The sequence below is a fragment of the Linepithema humile genome, chromosome 8 (genome assembly GCF_040581485.1).
Source record: "Linepithema humile isolate Giens D197 chromosome 8, Lhum_UNIL_v1.0, whole genome shotgun sequence".
Classification (NCBI taxonomy): domain Eukaryota; kingdom Metazoa; phylum Arthropoda; class Insecta; order Hymenoptera; family Formicidae; genus Linepithema; species Linepithema humile.
Genome location: NC_090135.1, coordinates 6,118,911 through 6,138,647, shown reverse-complemented (window position 1 = coordinate 6,138,647; position 19,737 = coordinate 6,118,911). Strand labels below are relative to the sequence as shown.

Here is a 19,737-nt window from a genome sequence, read left to right as displayed (position 1 = left end):
TATTATAAAATGTTTTGCAAATTTCTTAACGACGCATTTTATAAGTGAATTCTAATATAAATTATGCATGATATGCAATACTATGGTAAAAATCAAGCTTGTTTTAGTTTTATAATGACGAAAAGCCAAGACCCGTCTGGATTTTCCAAGCCAATATTTTCCATGCGGGGCCCGTATACATATATGTATTCAGGGAAAATCGAGGGAAATTTCTACTTGGGATGGCGACATACTTTAATAAATATCAGAATAAAATTTTTACAAAGTAACATCGATAATGCAGTCATTCATTATACATAATTTGATAAGTTCCAATAAAAAAGTCTAAAAATGCAACCATTACCTAACCATTAGTCAAATGAATGTAAAAATTATTATAACGTCTGAGCTCACTTGGAAGGTTGTAATATACTATTACATAATACATAATACAAAATATACATAATACAAAATTCAAGTAGATGTTGTCACTCACAACTACTGTGATCAATTGCAAGTGGTTTTAGTTAGAGAAGGTCGAAAAGAAGGAAGAGAAAGGGAAGCCAAAGGAATAACCAATATTTGAAACACGTCAGTTGGCCGAGAGATAATTAGAGAGGAGGTAATAAGTTGAAAATAGGAGTATAAGACATAAAATCAATGTCACTCTGTTTATTGAGACCATGCTTTTGTCTCTTGATATGAACCATTTCAGACGTCAACCTTTTTCGGTAAAAACTTTCCTCATCTATGATCTCAACACCCTCCCAATCTATTTGATGATTGTGGTCCAAGCGATGGCCAGATATGACGGATGGAGAAGAAGATTTTTTAATGTAATTTTTATGTTCTAGAATCCTTGTACTTAATTGTCTCTTAGTTTGCTCGATGTAAGCGGCATCATAATCATTGCATGAAATTTTATATACCACCCCTGCATGGGAAAATTTGTCAAGACCATCTTTATGCGTCTTGATGATATATTTGAGATCCTTACTTCGCGTGAAGGCCAATTTAAAATTATTTTTTTGTAACAAACCTAAACTTTTCCGAAATCGACCTCACAAACGGAATGGTTTGTCTGTCCCTGAACTTTCTTTATTATTCAGCACCTTGTTCCCTTTATTATTTTTATTAATAAATAACTGAAAATGATATTTTAGTCTTTCTCGTATGTTATTGAAAATGATGAGAAGAGGGTATTTATTAATTAACAAGATCTCAATAATAGTGATAAAATTTTTTTTATGAAATAGTGGGTGGGACAATAAAAAAGCCCTGTCCACAAAACCCGTTAAAATGCCTTTTTTATGGGCAAAAGAATGTTGAGAATAAAAATTTAAATATCTCATAGAGAAGGAAGGCTTATATATCAATCGAAAAAAAACTTTTCTCCTTTCAAAATCACTTTTACATCCCAAAAGTTGATTACCACTCCTCTCACCAATTTCAATAGTGAATTGAATTCTGTCATGGATAGCATTGAAAACTTCCAATAACAGATCTGTGGAATCCTTTGGTGCTGCCAATATAATATTATCCACATATCTAAAATGGAACAGTGGGTTGAACGATAAATTACGAATCGCTCTCTCCTCTATGTCTCTAAGAGTAATGTCCGCTATGATGGGGGAAAGGGGAGACCCCATAGAACTACCAAAAGTTTGCTTGTAAATGGTCTTATTAAACTTAAAATATGTGGATCCCAGAATGAAATTAATCCCAAGAATAATCTCGAAATTCTTCTTCGAGAGAAGGAGGTGTTTTTTGAAATATAATCCCATCTCTTAACAATACTTAATGCAGCCAGATTCAAAGGAACATTGGTGAACAAGGATACCTCATTGAAAGAGACAAGGTCAAAGTCTTAACTCAGACTCATGGAGCTTAATTTGTCAATCAAATGGACGCCATTTTTTATGTAACTTGAGGATTCTGCATTTATTTTTTGCATTTATTTTTATCGGAGAAACTTCTTAATCAATTCAACATAAAGAATTAGTCAAATTATTTCTTTTTAATTTTTATAACATTTTTATTTAATTCTTTACATTTAAAATATACCTCATGTAAATAACAGCAACTTTATTATTCTTATAACTAAATAACTTTTAAACCACAGTTTGAATTTTTATTTAGAACATTGCCCACCATCCTCCACCTCAAAAGATTGCACAAGATTCTGTTCCCACTAAAGAACGTTAAATTCTTTGTCTAACAAGAAATTAACGAACGGCGATATTATAAATAATACAAAATCTATCCTTTTGTGATCGCTGTATGTTTCATAAACCATTCAAACTCGTCATTAACCTGTTAGTGAAAAAAATGCATTTCAGTTACGATTCTTTTAGAAATATAATAATTTCGGGTAAGGACATGCCAATGATATATTTTGTGCAAATATACTAAAAATAATAAAGAGAATTAATATAGTACATAAAATTATACACATGCATACAGGGTGATTCAAAATAACCTGATGTTCTTGCAATGCCATATTCTTGAGCGAATTCTGAGACAATTTTTCCTTTTACAAAATTTTGTCCGAAGCTTAGTTTTTGAGTTATAATCGAAAATAGGTAGCAACTTACGAGTTCGGTACAACGGGCAGGCAGGGACGCACAACGTATAATGAGACTGTCAAGTGTTTACTATCGTCTCATGACGCATTGCCCCGTCCCTGCCTGTCCGTTGTATCGGACTCGTAAGTAGCAAACTATTTTCAATTATAACTCGAAAACTAAGCTTTGGACAAAATTTTGTAAAAGGAAAAATCGTCTCAGAATTCGCTCAAGAATATGGCATTGCAAGGACATCAGGTTATTTTGAATCACCCTGTATATTCATCAAAATAACAAAATATTTTAATTCATATATTATAATAACTTTTTAATGTGCAATCTAGAAAACAAGATAAAAAAAAACAAAATATAAATTTTTTACATAGTTTTAAAGTTAATCATAATAAAGCATGTACTTCAGAAACAGTGACAACAATTATTTTAAATAAGAAGATTTTATATACTTGTATTAACGTCAATAATAAAATTACTTACATCAAAACGCATCTTCGTTAATCACAGCTGTCACTTTCTCGTTTGCTAAGATTGTCAGATGATCACCCTCGACGTGATGTACTACAACCTTGCTTTCAGTTATCTTAAACATTAAAAATTTTATCAATAAAAAATATTGTAAAATTTGGTATATTAAATACTGATAAAACGTTTTCTCAAAATACCTTATACAAACCATAATCCTCTTCGAGTTCAGATGCATATGACGACGTAGGTTTTAACAACGTTATGGGTGATTTAATACGCGGTAATGTAGAAGAATCATATTGCCGAATAGCCAGTATATTTTTATAAACTGTTGTATACAGTGTTTGCAAATTTGGGCGTAACAAAAGTGAATTTACTTTCGAAAAGTATTTGGCGAAAATTTCAAATCTTTCTTCCCAAGTTTCACATTTTCTTAATTCCAATAAAACCTGTCAAATAATACGTCCTACTTTTAAAATCAACTTATTATAAAATGAGAAATATTTACAATGTAAAACTGATAATAATAAATGAGTCATACATAAAATATCCGCAATAAAAAATATATAAATTTAATTAGTTTAAAAAATATAAATAATGGAGTTATACCTCTTCACTGATTTCTGTTTCATAAATCTTTAGAATAATGATCATAATATTAATCTGAATTTCTTCATCGCTCATATAAAAAGACTTATTGAGATCACTATTCATTACATATTCCGGAGCTCCATCAATGAGAACTAATCGACTTTTAGTACCCATAGCCTCCAATCTTCTTATTAGTTCAATTGCAAGAATAGAACCGAAAGAATATCCTGTTATTACGACTTTTTTTTCGTCTCTTAATCGTGATGATATACACTGAAGAAACACAAACAAAAATAAATTTATTTAGCAACTTTTGCATCTGTAAGCTAAAAGCCATTTTCTATTCCAAAATAATATGACAATATATAAGTTTTAATAGTAACAAATATAATTGTCAAAATACCATGTTTGCACGGAAAGCACTGTAAAAATCTAATTTCCGATAATGATATTGTTATGGTTAAATATGATATAAAACTGTCTCCGCGTCTCCCAGGTAGAAATCTGATCTAGGAGAAAGCCTGGCCCTGAATATTTTTCCCCGAGTATAGCTTGAATCTGTCCGGGAAATCTAGCTTGGACCCATATGTAATGGGGGACGGCGGGCATGGACGGATCTGTTATCTAAAATATACCCAGGCCCAGGCTTGTTTCCACGGTTTTTCCTAGAAATTATACACGAATCCCGCCTAGGGCCCTTATTTTACTCGGGTTTTCTCCGGATTGTTCGATATTGTATTTTGCGAATGACGTACTTATAAACGTTTTTGTAGATTTGGGTAAAAGTGGCATTAATCTAGGTCGTAAAATATCCAGCAACTCATCTGCTTGATTGTGTGGAATTTGGTTGATTACAATCCACTGACGTAATTTTTCCATTTCATCAACCATTTCGTCCTCACTATTGTGACCTTCATTGTATTCATCGATTTTTCTTTCTGATTCTAATATATCAGCTCTGAATTCTCGATTTCTTTTTCTGGATCTGACATATCATATTCAAGCTCTGAATTGTTATTTTCCATAAATATTTTCAGGCCACCAGTTTTCTCTTCGTCGCGTACATGATAGACATTCTCATTTACAGCACTATCAGTAGCTTCATTACTGTTAGATCGCGAATACTTGTTTTTTATCAAGTCACTTTCATCACTGTTGAGAAGCAACAATAGTGTTTAATTTAGGCGCGCTATAATAGCGGTGGCGCACGTAAGCTTTAGTAACTACTTTTATAGATGTGTGTTTTTTGTTTCCGGTCTTGTTAGTTCTAGTTGCTTTCGTCTTAGTCTAACCGTTTTGTTTATAAGCAAGTGTTGTAATTCCTCTCATATATCTAGAACAAAACTGTATCGTTTCTTTTGGTTTAAATGGTCTCACCCGAGTGCACTGAGCACTAATTCATTCTTTTTGGTTTGTGATACTAATAATAAAGTATAAACACGCAGCTTGTGTTTTCATTATCTTTAACAATCACACGTGTCACTTTCAGTTTCAATGTTCGCTATTTTTGTTTCTGATTTTGTCCTCGCCCGATATTTTCGCTTCCTCAACAGTAGATGAGAAGCCGCGATCACACATTTTGTACGTTTCAAACCGTTTTTTTTTTATTTCGAACCGTAACTCTTTGATATGCTCTAAGGTATTACTATTTTGAGCCGTAAAATATTTAACGTTAACATAACCTGAAAGTTCAGAATAAAAATATTGGTTTTTTCCCTGATCAGACCCGGCCAGATCCAGGAAAAAACACAGATAGATATTTTTTAACCAAAACCTAGGATAAATCGTGGAAAATTTATAGCGAAAAGCCAGGATCCGTCTGGATTTTTCAAGCTAATATTTCCCATGCAAGGCCCGTAAATATTCAGGGAAGATCGAAGGAAACTTCTACCTGGGCTATCAAAAAATTTTAAAATTTTAATTTTAATACTCTTATAAAAACAAGAAAGAACCGAATAAATTTTGAAAATATAACATCAAAAATGTAAATTTAAAAAAAATTAAACGCATAGTTGAGCAAAACATTAAATAAAATTTTCGAATAAAAACAAAATAAATTACTAACTGTGATTATATACTTCTGAAAGACGTTTAATTACAATTACATACCATTAAAAGATAATCAGCCATCTCAGATAAAGTGTTTGCAACACCGATATTGCCATATTGTAAGGATGTTGCCGAAAATTTAATTTTTGGTGCTAAATGATTAAATATTGTTCCGCAGCCATCAAGTCCTGGTAAAAGAAATACATGGGTCGAATTATCCACTGTGTTGGTCGGAAGATCTAAACAAATTTCTGAAACAAAATCTTGATTTCTCAAAACACCAAATAACAATTTTTGTTCTTTCGTAAGATCTGGTTTATTTATATCATTTGCCGCTTCAGTTTGTGTCTCGTTGCTATTAACGTTTACATTAGACATTTGAATCAGTTTTGCAAATGTGAGAGTTCGTATTTCTTGTGGAGTAAGCAAGATATCAAATTCTCGTTCCAAAGTTTGTTTAATTTCCACAGCCATCATGGAATCCATTCCAAGTTCAGCCAAAGGTGTATTTTGACTTATTGTTTTTATATCTTTTATATCTGTAACACAAAATTCATAAAAACACATTATGACACATTATATTATACCAAACAAGTTTGATATTGTACGTGAAAATGTGCGTATATGTGTTTGTGTACGCATTTGCGTATGCAACAATGACTTTTGGGATGTTGTTATATCGAAATAAATAATGCATGCAAAAACTATTACATTTTAAGTAGGCAATAACAGAAAGTAATCTGTTTGTTAATTCTTACTCATAATATCCGCAACGACTTCCACTATGTCTTCTGATCCGGATAACCGCGTTTTCTTTTCACTTACGATCATGCTGCTTACGATCGGCCGGTTTTGGAGCAAAAATTTCTCGAATTCTACAAGGCAGGAAGATATTTTTTGCTGCAGAGTCCCGCCGATAACTAACTCTTTATTGACTTCTTGCATGTCTGCGACGAGACCTACGTCACCTACAGCTCCCCATTGAATTGCCAATCCGGGTAGTCCTTCCTCCGCTCTTTTTTCGCACACTCTTTCCATGATGGAATTGGCCATTCCATAATTAGTTTGCCCAGCGTTTCCTCTTCCGCAAGAAACGGAAGAAAACACTACAAAATGTCGAAGTTTTAAACACATCTTTCTAGATACTTTATCTAATGTCTGTGTCGTCCAGGCCTTCGACATGAAAGATTCCGTGAAAGTTTCCATGGTTTGGTTCCTAAGTACACAATCTTTCAAAACCACAGCAAGATTAAATATCGCATCTACTGGTGCTTGTTTCTCCGCCATTTGTAGGAAATGTTCACAGTCTTCCGGATTAGCAAGATTTGCGTCTTTAACTATCTGTACGTTTACACCGTACGATTTCCATAACTCAACCCTCATTCGCTGATAGCCATTCTTTATTCCAGTTCTCGAAGTTAGTACGACATTCTTAGCGCCTCTAAGTATCAGCCAGTCAGTTAACTCTAAACCAAATCCACCCAATCCGCCTAGTATAACGTAAGTTCTATCGTTGAGGCAGTAATAGCGACGGCGTGCAAGAACAGGTGAATCCAAAGATTTACCATCCTCTTGCATGTTTAAAATAATCTATAAACATATCATTGTATTAAAAATATAAAATTTATAACGTGTTACGCACAACTTTTTTAATAATAATTCATAAGATACGTTTAATTGTTGTAAACGTACTTTTCCCATGTGTTTACCGCTTGCCATGTATCTGAAAGCTGCTTCAATTTCCATCTTAGGAAAAACTGTCGTCTGAATTGGTTTAATATTTCCATTTTTTAAACCCTCAGCCATTAATTTGGATAATCGAGATTTATTTTTATGACTACTGGTAAACATTGCATCCAACAGAACAGGGTAAAAACTGATATCTTTTTGAAATAAAGACATGTTTAGAGAATTGTTGGATAAAATATCAAATTTTCCGATTTCTAGAAAACGACCCTTCTTTGCCAAACAGCGAACAGACGCTGTAAGTTTTTCTTCCGCCAAAGAGTTTAATACAATGTCGACACCACGACCGTTTGTTTGTCGCATTATCATTTGTTCGAAACTCGTGTCTCGCGAATTTCCAATGTGCTCATCGGGAATAGCCGGAAATAGTTTTCTGATGAATTTACGTTTTTCTGCAGTGCCCACGGTAGTAAACACTTGACATCCTTGCTGAAGAGCGAGATGAATGGCTGATTGTCCAATGCCGCCAGTACCAGAGTGGATAAGTACTTTATCACCTTTCTTCATTTTTCCAAAATGATATAAGGCATAATAATTCGTGCTGTAAATACACGGCACTGTAGCTGCCTCCTCAAACGTCCATGAATCGGGTATTTTCCAACATAAATCTTTATCTCGTACAACGACATTTGCTATGCACCTAAGAACGTAACAACATTATTATTATTAAATAAATTAAATTATTAATTGAGTAATTATAAAATAATGATCTCTTCTAACGATTAGAAATAAAATAACAATTGTATCTGTATATTTGAATAAATTTGTGTAAATTATGTAAAACTATAACACCAAATTTGTTATTCACAAATTGTGTATTACGATAAACTAAGTAGATATATATGTACATATATTATTTAATTACATACTTATTGTCACAAATTCCCATTACTCGTTGTCCATTGCAATCGTATCCTACATATTCCAGTCCAAGACACATGTCCTGTAGTCGTCTCGACTTTATGAAGTCTGACGTTAATTTGCCAGTTGCTAGCATTACATCTCTGAAATTGATGGACGAATAGACTACACGTACTATATCTTTGCCATGAGATTCAACAGATATATTATTTTCCATCCAACAAAAAGAACTTAAATCACCGCGTACCTGTAGAGAAATATTTGATAAATAAGTAAACACATTTGTTAGATAAAGTGCTTGTTAGAAAAGTTTTTTAAAGTATTTAAAACTAAATCATGCACAATTATATTGTATCAAGAGCACATTGATAGATTATTTTAAGTTTGGCAAATGGTTTTATATACCGTTTGGCATACATAGGCGGTAGTTACGGATTCGACTCCTGAATGCGGTAATCGCAAATGTCGGTAAGATCCCCAAATTCTATTAGGTCGCAAAACGCTAACAGACATATCTTTTTGCATTTGTTGCATATAGAACGGATCTTGTAGAGAAAATTTAGGAGCATGCTTGTCTTGAATAAGCACACCTCTAACCAGTTGTCCACCAGGCTCTTTTCTCAAGCAGTTAATGAAACCCAATAAACCGCATTCAAAGTCCCCCTCTCCAACAATTACAATTCTGCTATTGCCATCGTGTTTCTTCTCGTCGTCTACAAGTTGCTTCAACTCTTCGAGCCAATTGAAATTATTATTGCTTATATGAACAACAGTTGTTTCCTTTATCGAAACTTTTCTCTTTAGAAGTATAATTATTTCTTTATCCGTATGCTTTTCCAGAATAACACTTAAAGCATATTTACTCAAATATTTGTCATATTTATTTAAATTGCATTTCTCGCGTGTTAAAAGATAACCGCCATCCCTCAAAAGACGCAAAAGTTGTTCTAATGAATTCTGATGTTTCGTCAAAAGATTAAATCCTGCAGCTATCAAAGCTTTGTCGCCTACAAATGGTTTGTTTAAGTCTGCAATTGAAACATTTGAAGACAGTTCCTTTGGATTGAAACGATTCGGCGAAGTTAGTATAGCAACATTTGCTTGTATTAAAGGAATATCAACAAGAGCTTCGATCAGTAACGTTGATGATAGATCTTCTAACATTACATCATCTGTATCTTCCACTAGCTCTATGGCTGTTGCTTTAATGATCTGATGATCCTCTAGCGCCAACTGCGTCGATATTCGAATTGCTTCATTTAACGAAATATCAGCGCGATCCTGGTGAGCTATAAATTTATGTTCTTCGATAACGGGATCTCCGATTGGTTTTCGGCGAGAAATCGAGGTAGCTTTCAGGCCACGTATCTCTATTCCACCTGATTTAATTACGTCTATTTCTTTATATACACGTATTGGTAATTCTGCAATTTGGTAATTTAGAAAATATTACATTTTAAATAATAATGTTTTTAATATTTATTTAATCGTAAGCAAGATACTTACGTTTATTTAATTCGGATGTCATTTCCCACAATTTTGATGGTTGAAGTGCAGGATTAATTACCAATTTTTCAATACTCGTTGGAATATATAAATCTCTGGTATCTTTTCCAATTATGCACATCTGCAGCATGTTGTCCATGAATGTCACCCAATTACCTGTCCAAGCGATGTGCCCTTTGCTGCCTGATACTGATGCGCTATTTATACCACAAAATGCACCACTATATTGGTAACCGCGTAGCCTCAATTCCTTGTAAATGTCTCGAAAAGTCATATGTTCTTCCTCGTCAGTATCCACTGATAACAGAGCATTCGGCGTCATTTCTCGTTCGGCATTTGATACAGTGCGTACTACACCTGTTACAACAACGCTGTCTCCTTCAGTGACTTCAAATTTGCCGCTCTCTACAATAATTTTGCATCGAATATTACATGTTGTAGTAATTATGTTATTAAAAACTTTTTTTGAAAGAATAAAACTTTACGCATACCTTTCTGTATCGTTATTATCAAAATCACAGAGCTTTCATTTGATAATTGAGTAGCCCGAATAAATTTTATATCTTGGAATACTATTGGTATTGATTTGTGCATTTTGCCCATCATCATTCCAATAGTTTCCCAAACAAGCATTAGATAGCCTGTCGCAGGTAAGAAATTTCTTCCGTCAATGACGTGACCGGTCATATAGCCATAATCTTCGCCATTCGTTCTAACTTCTATTCGTCTTGCTCTGGATTTGATTATTTTTTGTGTTTCTTTGTGATGTACACACCAATCTTCAGAATGATTCCATCTGATGGTATTAAAACGTTTGATCATACAGTTATGCGTTTATTTACATATGCAATATAATAATTTACAAATATATTGTACCTAATGGATGGAGAAATCATAGGAGTGCCTCGGCTAACTGGAAAATTCACCGGTTGATACAAATTAGCGATCCGCGGCTGTAGGCCACAGTTGTAGAGTTCTCCAATCCCTTGCAATACTAAATCAATAGCATTTGGATTATTTCGCTTAGTCAGTACAATGTTCGTCACTTTTGAATGGATCGATTCTGTCAAAATGTCCTGCAAAATGCTAACTGGTGCAATTTCGATAATTACGGCGTTATCTGGGATCATATGCGTTGCTTGTTCAAAAAGAACGGTGTTTAATATACTGTGCGTATGGTAGCTTGCTGAGCATAATTTTAACGTTGAATTGGACCATTCATTGCGAGGTACGGAAGTGCTGATCCATTTGGGACTCCTTTCCTTCGGCTCTGAAATTATTTCGCTCAATTTTGTAAAAAACTGCGATTTCAGAGAAGCGAGATAACTACTGTGGTGAGGTATGTTGTTGCTGGAGATTGTTGTCACGTGAATGTTGATCTTCTGATAAAAAAATATGTATAATTAATATATAATTATAATAATTTATAATATATGATTATAATAAAATATATAATGCAGTATATATTTATTAGTAAATGCGACAAATTGAAATTAAAAACTTGAATATTTATTCGAATGTTAAGAGCAATACTGCATACATTAATAAAAAAAATCTATAATTTATAGGAGATAAAAAATCAACATACCTGCAATTTTCGCAAAAATTCTTGCATGGATTTAGCGGGGCCAGTTACAATATTGCTGTTTCGGTTGTTTCTGCATATTATTTCAATATCCGCTGGACATATTCCTTTAAGAGAATTGTAATCAAAATTAACAACTGCGGTAGAGCTATGATCTAGTTTTTCTTTCACACATGCTAAACCAATAAAGTACGCTGACAGAATAGTTTGTTCCATCGTCAGACACCCGTCTGCGTAAGCACAACCAAGTTCACCAACAAAATGACCAATTATGTAATCCGGAATAATCTCTATAGATGTTAAGAGATCTACTAAGCCAATCTACAATGTTAATAAACAATTTTGTCATTATATATATTGCATTAAGAAATAAATAATGTTTCTTATTTATATTTATTATTAACATATTTTATAATAAAGTAAATATAATATAAAAAAAAGTATTAATAAACTCAAATTTGCGCTTATCAGTACATACAATATATCTATTTGCGGATTCGAAATATAATACCTGAATAGCGATGATGCCAACAAAAGTATGTAAAGCGTTTTCGTTTAATTTTTCATCCATTTTCGTCAATATATTCGTAACACTTATATCATATGGTTTTAAAATAGCATCGCACATTTTTACAGCATTCGCAAATGCGTGAAGTTTTAATAGCTCTTTAGCTGATAAAGTTTGAAAATTCATATATTATTTTCTTAATCAGTTTGTACATATAAAATTATTTTGAATGTTGGATACATACCCATTTCTGGCCATTGCGATTCTAAGGCAGAGAATATGAAGCAAATAGGTCGTTTTATGTTTTTACAATTTTGAATTTGTTGTATGGAATTTTTTTGCCGAGAATCCAATATAATGTATCCTCTCCATGAATGACCATCTATGTCGTCTGTGTGAATGTCGTGGAGTAAACGGATATATTCAATATCTATGGGATGATTAGCAATCTACAAAATAAATGTTTCAAAAATATATGTAGTATACGTAATGTAACGTTCTTTGCTGTTAGAAATGGTGTTAATGCTGTTGCTGAAATAATTACATCATTTAAAAACAATTTCACTGAATTTTCTGTGCGTCCAGACAATACCACAAGTCTTGGTAAATCATCAGTAGGTGCTCCATTATTAATCTTTTTCTTGACATTCCATTGTAATAACATGTGAGCATTGGCTCCACCGAAACCGAAAGAATTTATGCCTACGTAACCATTTTTAAGCGGCATTGCTTCTGTGATGACACGAATGCTTCCATCCATTAAGGCGTCTATATCGTCCCGTGGTGATGTAAAATTAATGTTTGGCGGCACAAAACCAGTTTCAAATGCTATTATCACCTATAGAAATTGATAAATTTTGATATATAAATTTGAATTAATTATAGTACTTTATCTTTTTTTTTCTGTTAAACAGAAATAAGATTAATAACATGAAATGTAATATTATTTGCTATTCTAAAACGCTTTAGCGTAAGAATCTTTGTGTTTATTTGTATCCAAAGCATCATTTTGCCTGATTAAATAAAGAATTTATAGTTTATTCTTTATTAATAAAATTGGTAATTATCACATTTAATTAAAAGGATTACTAATATTTAATGTTCTTTTTTAACAACGTTAATAATTATTATTGGAAATATTTATTTCTCAAAAATGTTGCATAAAAAAATATAATGATAAAATTGCATAAAAGAATTATTTTGGTAATTTGTTTTAAATGTTTTAATTTGTTTGTTATTCTAAATTTGTTTGTTTGTCAGAATTAAAAAACGATTTGTTTTTTAATTGTGACAAAATAATTTGTTAAATAAATTGTTTTACTTTAGCGATTTGTGTGAAACCGCTAGCAGGTTCTGCGTGACCAAGGTTGGATTTTACAGATCCCACTATCAATGGCGTTCTTCTATTTTTGCACAAAACTTTATGGACAGCATTGATTTCTTCAGGGTCGCCAACTCTAGTAGCAGTACCATGTGTTTCGATGTAATCCAAGTCAGATGGTGGTACTTTGCACTCATTATAAACTTCTGTTAATAAAGCACTTTGCATGTGTGTCGATGGATATGTTATTCCTTCTTCTTTGTAACCGTCATTATTTAGTTTAATCTGCTTACATGTAGCATAAATTCTTTTTGCATTTTTAGCTTTTTGAAGATATACTACCGACACGGTTTCGGAACGCGAATAACCGCTTGCGTCAATATCAAATGGCTTACAATTTCCATCAGAAGATAAAACACCTAAAATTATGTACAGTATTCTTTCAATATCAAATTAGCTTGTATTATAAAATTAATTAATTTTAGTGAAAATAATACCAAGCATAAAGAATTGCATATGTACAATAGGACTTAAGCAAAGGTTTATAGCTCCAACTATTGCATCCTCGCATTGGCCTGACATAATACAGTCATATGCAAAAGCGATGGCGTATAGACTCGAGCTGCAGGCAGTATCCACTGTATAAGATGGTCCTTTCAGATCGAATAAGTGAGATAACATATTTGCCGCTGCATATTTGGAGCATCCTATAACGGTTCCGTCGTCTATCTAACTTACAGGAAGTAGTGATATATTTATATAGATCTTGTAATTACAAGAATCATTATGTAAATGTTTTTTTTTATTTTGTCATAGTGTGATATCTCCATAAATCAATAATTTTTCTTTATTTTGTAGTCCATTTTGATAGAAAATATGAAAGCATATTTGCCACCATAGATTCGCTATATTAAATAATATTTATGTCTTTTCTAATAACATGATATGAGTAATTGCAAATTTATACATGTAAATAATAATTTTTATAATTTATCTGCAATTACTTTTTTTACTATATTTAACAATTAATAATTTTTTTCACCTGCAAATTGTCGTATATAAATGCCGCTTGTGATTCAAAGTAACTCGTTCCTATGATTACTGCAGTATTTTTGCCTCGTAATTGTTTTGGATTGATCCCTGCGTCGATAATTGCTTCGTAAGTGTTTTCCACTAATATTCTTATCATAGGATCGAGCATATTTGTTTCTTTAAAAGATGTATCAAAAAAATCGGCATCAAACTTTTCCAGATTATTAATTGTTCCCATGCGAAATGGTAAATCTAGTTGCTCTAACAAATATATATTTGTAAATTGTAACTATATTGTGTTCTGTACATTTATTAATGTAAAATTATAGTTTGAAGTACATTTTTAAAATGTATAATTATCTACTGTAATTAATGACAAAGAAAAGACCATTAATCACATTTATGAATAAATGCAAAGGTATAATTTATAAATTAATCACCTATATCCCATCGAGGATTTAATCTAAGAAGATTAATTTTGTTGAATAGATTTTCTTGTAATTGTTTTATATTGTCTGAGCCTGGAAATCTGCCAGTTATGCCAGAAATAACAATTTCGTCACTGGATTCGGTATTATTATACGATCGATATGTTTTTTCGTTACCCATAATTCCAATTTTATTGGATATACAAATGCAGAAAAATAGATGCTAATATACTTATCTTATTTTATCTTGTTTTACTTGTTGCGATGTCTTTTATGATATTTGGTTTTGAAAATGCGCTGTGTTACTGTAATATTGACTATTGTTTGAAGACTGAATGATAAAGCACTGAAGCACAGTTTTTATAAGCAAGTTGACGTAATTAATCATGTATTAAGTCCTTTGTACTTATGAATGTATTATCATTTCCGCTATACAATTAATAATTCAATTTTCTAGTTTCGTCACGTAAGTAAAATATGTCTAATTGAAATTTATTGGTATTATTATTAGTTATTTATTTAATATTATAGAGATTAATGAATATTTATTATTTAAGACTAAATTATTTAATAATTAAATACAAAATACTCTACAAATCCCAATTAGGGAAGCAAGAAAATTGTTCAAAAAATGGCAATTTTCAAAGCATTGTAACGCCGGAAAAAATCATGGTTTTTTAATTCGAAACAAAGCATTTTATAGCTTGTAACTACTTTTAAATGTGTGCGACTTTGGCGGATTATAATTTCCTTTTAATTTTATGAATTTGATTGCATAACCGTGATACTCTTTGAATAATAATCATGTCGATGATATTTTCATTAAAAAGAATTTTCCATTTTTTGTTTAAATAGTTTAATAATAACACTTATAATGCTGAAAAAATAATGAAAATTGTTTGTAGAGATTTTTCAATTATTGATTGCGGTGGAGTAGATTGATCTTTTAGTTTTTTTAACAATTTCGGCTAATTCAAGTATGATTGACACATGAAAATAAATGTTTTGGCTAATAATGTTATTGTTTTGAGATAGAATTAAACCAAAAATGTAGTATTATTGTAATCAAATATCGTTGTGATGTCATTATTCACTAATGTTTTGAATGAACTAGCAATTTCTAGTATCAAAAAAATTGGAATTTTATTTCAAAGAACACAGCATTTTCTCAAGATGAATTTACATGTGCCATTAGATTCATATTAAGTTTCACATATTTTAGATTTGACGGTAACATTTATAAACAAACTTTTGGGAGTCCTACGGGCTATCTTCTTTCACTCATCATCGCAGACATCACTTTATGTGACATGGAGGAGAGAGTGATAAATAAGCTCACATTTCATCCATTGTTTTACCTCAGATATGTGGACAACATAATCCTAGCTGTTCCGAGACATTATATGGATTTAATGTTACAGATATTCAATTCATATCATGAAAGAATACAATACAAAATATTATAGAAATAGGGAGGCCATTTGAATTTCCTGGATGTGGAATTGATTATCAAGGATGGGTGCATTATATTTGACTGATATAAAAAACCCATTTTGGGACGGAATAAGAATTTTGAAACTTTTCGTCCGCCATCTTGAATTCGTGAAATCTGATAACAGATTCGTAATCAGCGATCCAAAAAACCCCTATATACAAATTTTTATAAAAATTGAACAATTTTGAGAATTTCCGTCCGCCATGTTGAATCCGCCATCTTGAATTTTGAAAATCTGATAAGAGATTTGTAATCAGCGACCCATAAAACCTCAGTAGACCCATTTTCATTGGGAATTCATTAAAAGAAATTGTTGTGCTCGGAATAATCGAAAAAAGCGTAACATTAATGGCTTTGGATCGCCATATTGGACGTCGCCATCTTAAATTTCAAAATACTCACCCATACATTTTAAAGCTTAGGGTCCATGGACGCAAGATTTTCACTTCCCAGAGATATTCTCATCCGATTTCGATGCAAAAATATCGATTGAAAAAAATGTTGGAGTGAGTCAATAATAGAAGAGACCGAGGTTAGTTGCTATAGAACAGCGCTCGGAATTAGTTACATATTTCGGGCCGATTCAGGAGACGACGCCTCCTGTTCCCTCACTACCGCCCGGCCACTGGCGGCCGAGCCGCCGATAGCTCTGGCGCAGGAGCGTTTTATTCCTGTATTGGAATGTAGAGCTCTACATTCCAATTCTTTGACGCAAATCGTTGATATTTATACGTATCTTTCGAAAACAAAGTTGATCAGATCGTTTATGTTGTGTTAAATCAGTTCCTTTCTGTCTTTCAATAGAACAGTGTACTATTCAGTCAAATGTGAGACTTGTACCAGAGATTATCTGAAGGAATATCATAATTAAACTTTATAAAATGGTGTATTCTTTAGAAGAACGAGTTAAAATTATATTTATTTATGGAGAAAGAATTTTTTTTTTGCGTCAAAGAATTGTACAGGAATGTAGAGCTATTCCAACAGATACCTTCCAAAATGTTCGTTCAGAATTTGAGAATCGTCTTTATTATTGTTTAGCAAACAACGGAGAACATTTTGAACATTTGTTATAATAAATGACAAAATTTTATGCAGTAACTAAGTCTTGCTGTTTTCTTAAATATCTCCTAAAATAGTGATCAAATAAAAAAATGTTTCCTATAGAAGTTACTTGTTTTTTTGTGTAGAATAAAATTCTGCAATAAAAAATATAGGTTTCTATTTAAAAAAACAAATTTGACCTTCAAATTACGTTGAAAACGCCTTCCAAATAAAAAATTAATAATGCCGTTCTCTTTCCCCCTCGAAATCATGGAAAACGTGTTTTAGCTTTTTTTTGTATCTTTCATACTTTTCGAGATAATCAGCTGGAAAGTTTTCAAATGAACACCCTGTATAAGAAATAGGCTGGGTTGTTGAGGCACCTTTCAGAAAATAATAATATTTTCTTTGCTACATAAATAATGTTTATTTTCATTAATAATTAAATATATATATATTATGTATTAATGAAAATAAACATTATTTATGTAGTGAAAAAAATGTTACAATTTCCTGAGAGATGCCTAAACAATCCAGCCTATTTCTAATATAAAACGCTCCTGACATAGTATCTTAAGACGACGATGACGACGACTTAAGACGATCTTAAATATAAGAAATGACTATGAATACCGGCCTTAGCTCGCCCTCGCTGAGCTAAGAAGTTTATGGTGATTAGACGAGAGGGCAAGGAGTGGGGGAATGGAGCGAAAATGGCGCAGACGTGAGAATACCTACATCTTTAGTGCTCTAGTCTTCTGAATCGGCCCGAAATGTACAACTAATTCCGAGCGCTGCTATAGAAACTTCCTTGTACATAAGTAATTTTAGTATTCTCCATAAATAGAAATCAAATAGTTTTAATAAACTTGAAGTCTAGGCTTGTAATTTTCAATAGATATAGTGGTAGGAGGATCTCAAGCCCAAGTAGATCGTATTTCTTGATAGTCTCAAATAGTTTTAGTTGTTCAACAAACTGGCCAAGTTGCCTTTGCATCATATTCAATCCATCATTTGGAAAACATTGCATCTAACGTTCCTATAACATCGCAAAACATATTAAAAATGCTTGACGTAAGACGGATGTGCGACAATAATGACCCTGGGAATATTAAATAATGACTTCTGTCACTATTTAATATTCACTATTTAATATTAAATAATGACTTCTGTCACTATTTAATATTCACTCATTTACGTAAATTATAATATCCTTGGTAGAAAAGTTTAGAGTATAAATTATTAATCTAGAGTAAACTTTTATAATTAATACGCCGTGAATTATGCTAAAATAAATCACATATTTATATAAGCTTGCTACCCCAGCAAACATCAAGTTACAGTTATATAATTGTTAGTTGTAATTTCCCACTCAACAATATAACTGTTATATAATACACGTGTTATATAACAATTATATTATTGAGTGGGAAATTACAACTAACAATTATATAACTGTAACTTGGTGTTTGCTGGGACGATAGCAAATATATAAAAATAAAACAAGTACAGCGTATATTTTAATTTTAAAAGTTACATAAATTTCAATATATTTTCCGTACTTTTTTAAAATCAACTTTGAATATATTTAAAAGATAAAGATACAAATTGTTTAATTAAAATTAAAAAACAAATTCTACACATAAAGTACTATTTAATATAATTTTTTTGAAATATTATTTCGAGAGGGGTTCAACTGCCTACATTCCCATTTGCCAACAGCTTCGTTTGCCCACAACATTTTGCCGACATTCCCGATTGCCTACAGAGCGATTGCCTACAAGCATTATTGCGCACATTTAAAAATTAAAAATACAAACGTACGTTTGCACACAAGACATTATTGCACACATACACATTGCACACATGATATTATTGCGCACATACACATTGCACACATGACATTATTGCGCACATACACATTGCACACATGACATTATTGCGCACATACACATTGCACACATAATATTATTGCGCACATTTAAAAATTAAAAATACAAATGTACGTTTGCACACAAGACATTATTGCACACATACACATTGCGCACATGACATTATTGCGTTTTGTGTAGAAACTCGTAAACCCATGTTGAACCTCGCTTTGTTTGAAATTTCACGCGTAGGCGGCGGAGGACTTCGCCCCTACGGGGCGAAGCCTCTCCCCCGCGTAAAACAAATAACAAATCCTACTCAGGTTATACCTAACAAGGTAAACCTAACAAGGTTAACCAAGGTTCACAAACAAAGTTGTAAACCCATGTTGAACCTCGTTTCGCATGGAAAGAATATGCGCAATAATATTATGTGTGCAATGTGTATGTGCGCAATAATGTCATTTGTGCAATGTGTATGTGTGCAATAATGTCTTGTGTGAAACGTACGTTTGTATTTTTAATTTTTAAATGTGCGCAATAATATTATGTGTGCAATGTGTATGTGCGCAATAATGTCATGTGTGCAATGTGTATGTGTACAATAATGTCTTGTGTGCAAACGTACGTTTGTATTTTTAATTTTTAAATGTGCGCAATAATGCTTGTAGGCA

The 19,737-nt window shown here is 32.2% G+C and overlaps 1 protein-coding gene across 1 annotated transcript; it reads right to left on the bottom strand.

Annotated features, from left to right (window-relative positions):
- Nucleotides 1-1,325: 1,325 nt before the first annotated feature.
- LOC105670251 (fatty acid synthase) lies at nt 1,326-16,726 on the bottom strand. Its single transcript, XM_067360887.1, has 20 exons — nt 14,666-16,726; nt 14,236-14,486; nt 13,691-13,922; nt 13,194-13,612; nt 12,417-12,710; nt 12,117-12,321; nt 11,876-12,036; nt 11,368-11,685; nt 10,656-11,161; nt 10,271-10,575; nt 9,780-10,184; nt 8,679-9,697; nt 8,282-8,520; nt 7,359-8,052; nt 6,425-7,256; nt 5,727-6,205; nt 3,636-3,890; nt 3,224-3,475; nt 3,039-3,141; nt 1,326-2,292 (listed from the first exon to the last, which is right to left on the bottom strand). Exons 1-19 carry the CDS (start codon nt 14,832-14,834, stop codon nt 3,040-3,042), a joined length of 7,137 nt encoding a protein of 2,378 aa, XP_067216988.1. The 5' UTR covers nt 14,835-16,726; the 3' UTR covers nt 1,326-2,292; nt 3,039.
- Nucleotides 16,727-19,737: the final 3,011 nt, after the last annotated feature.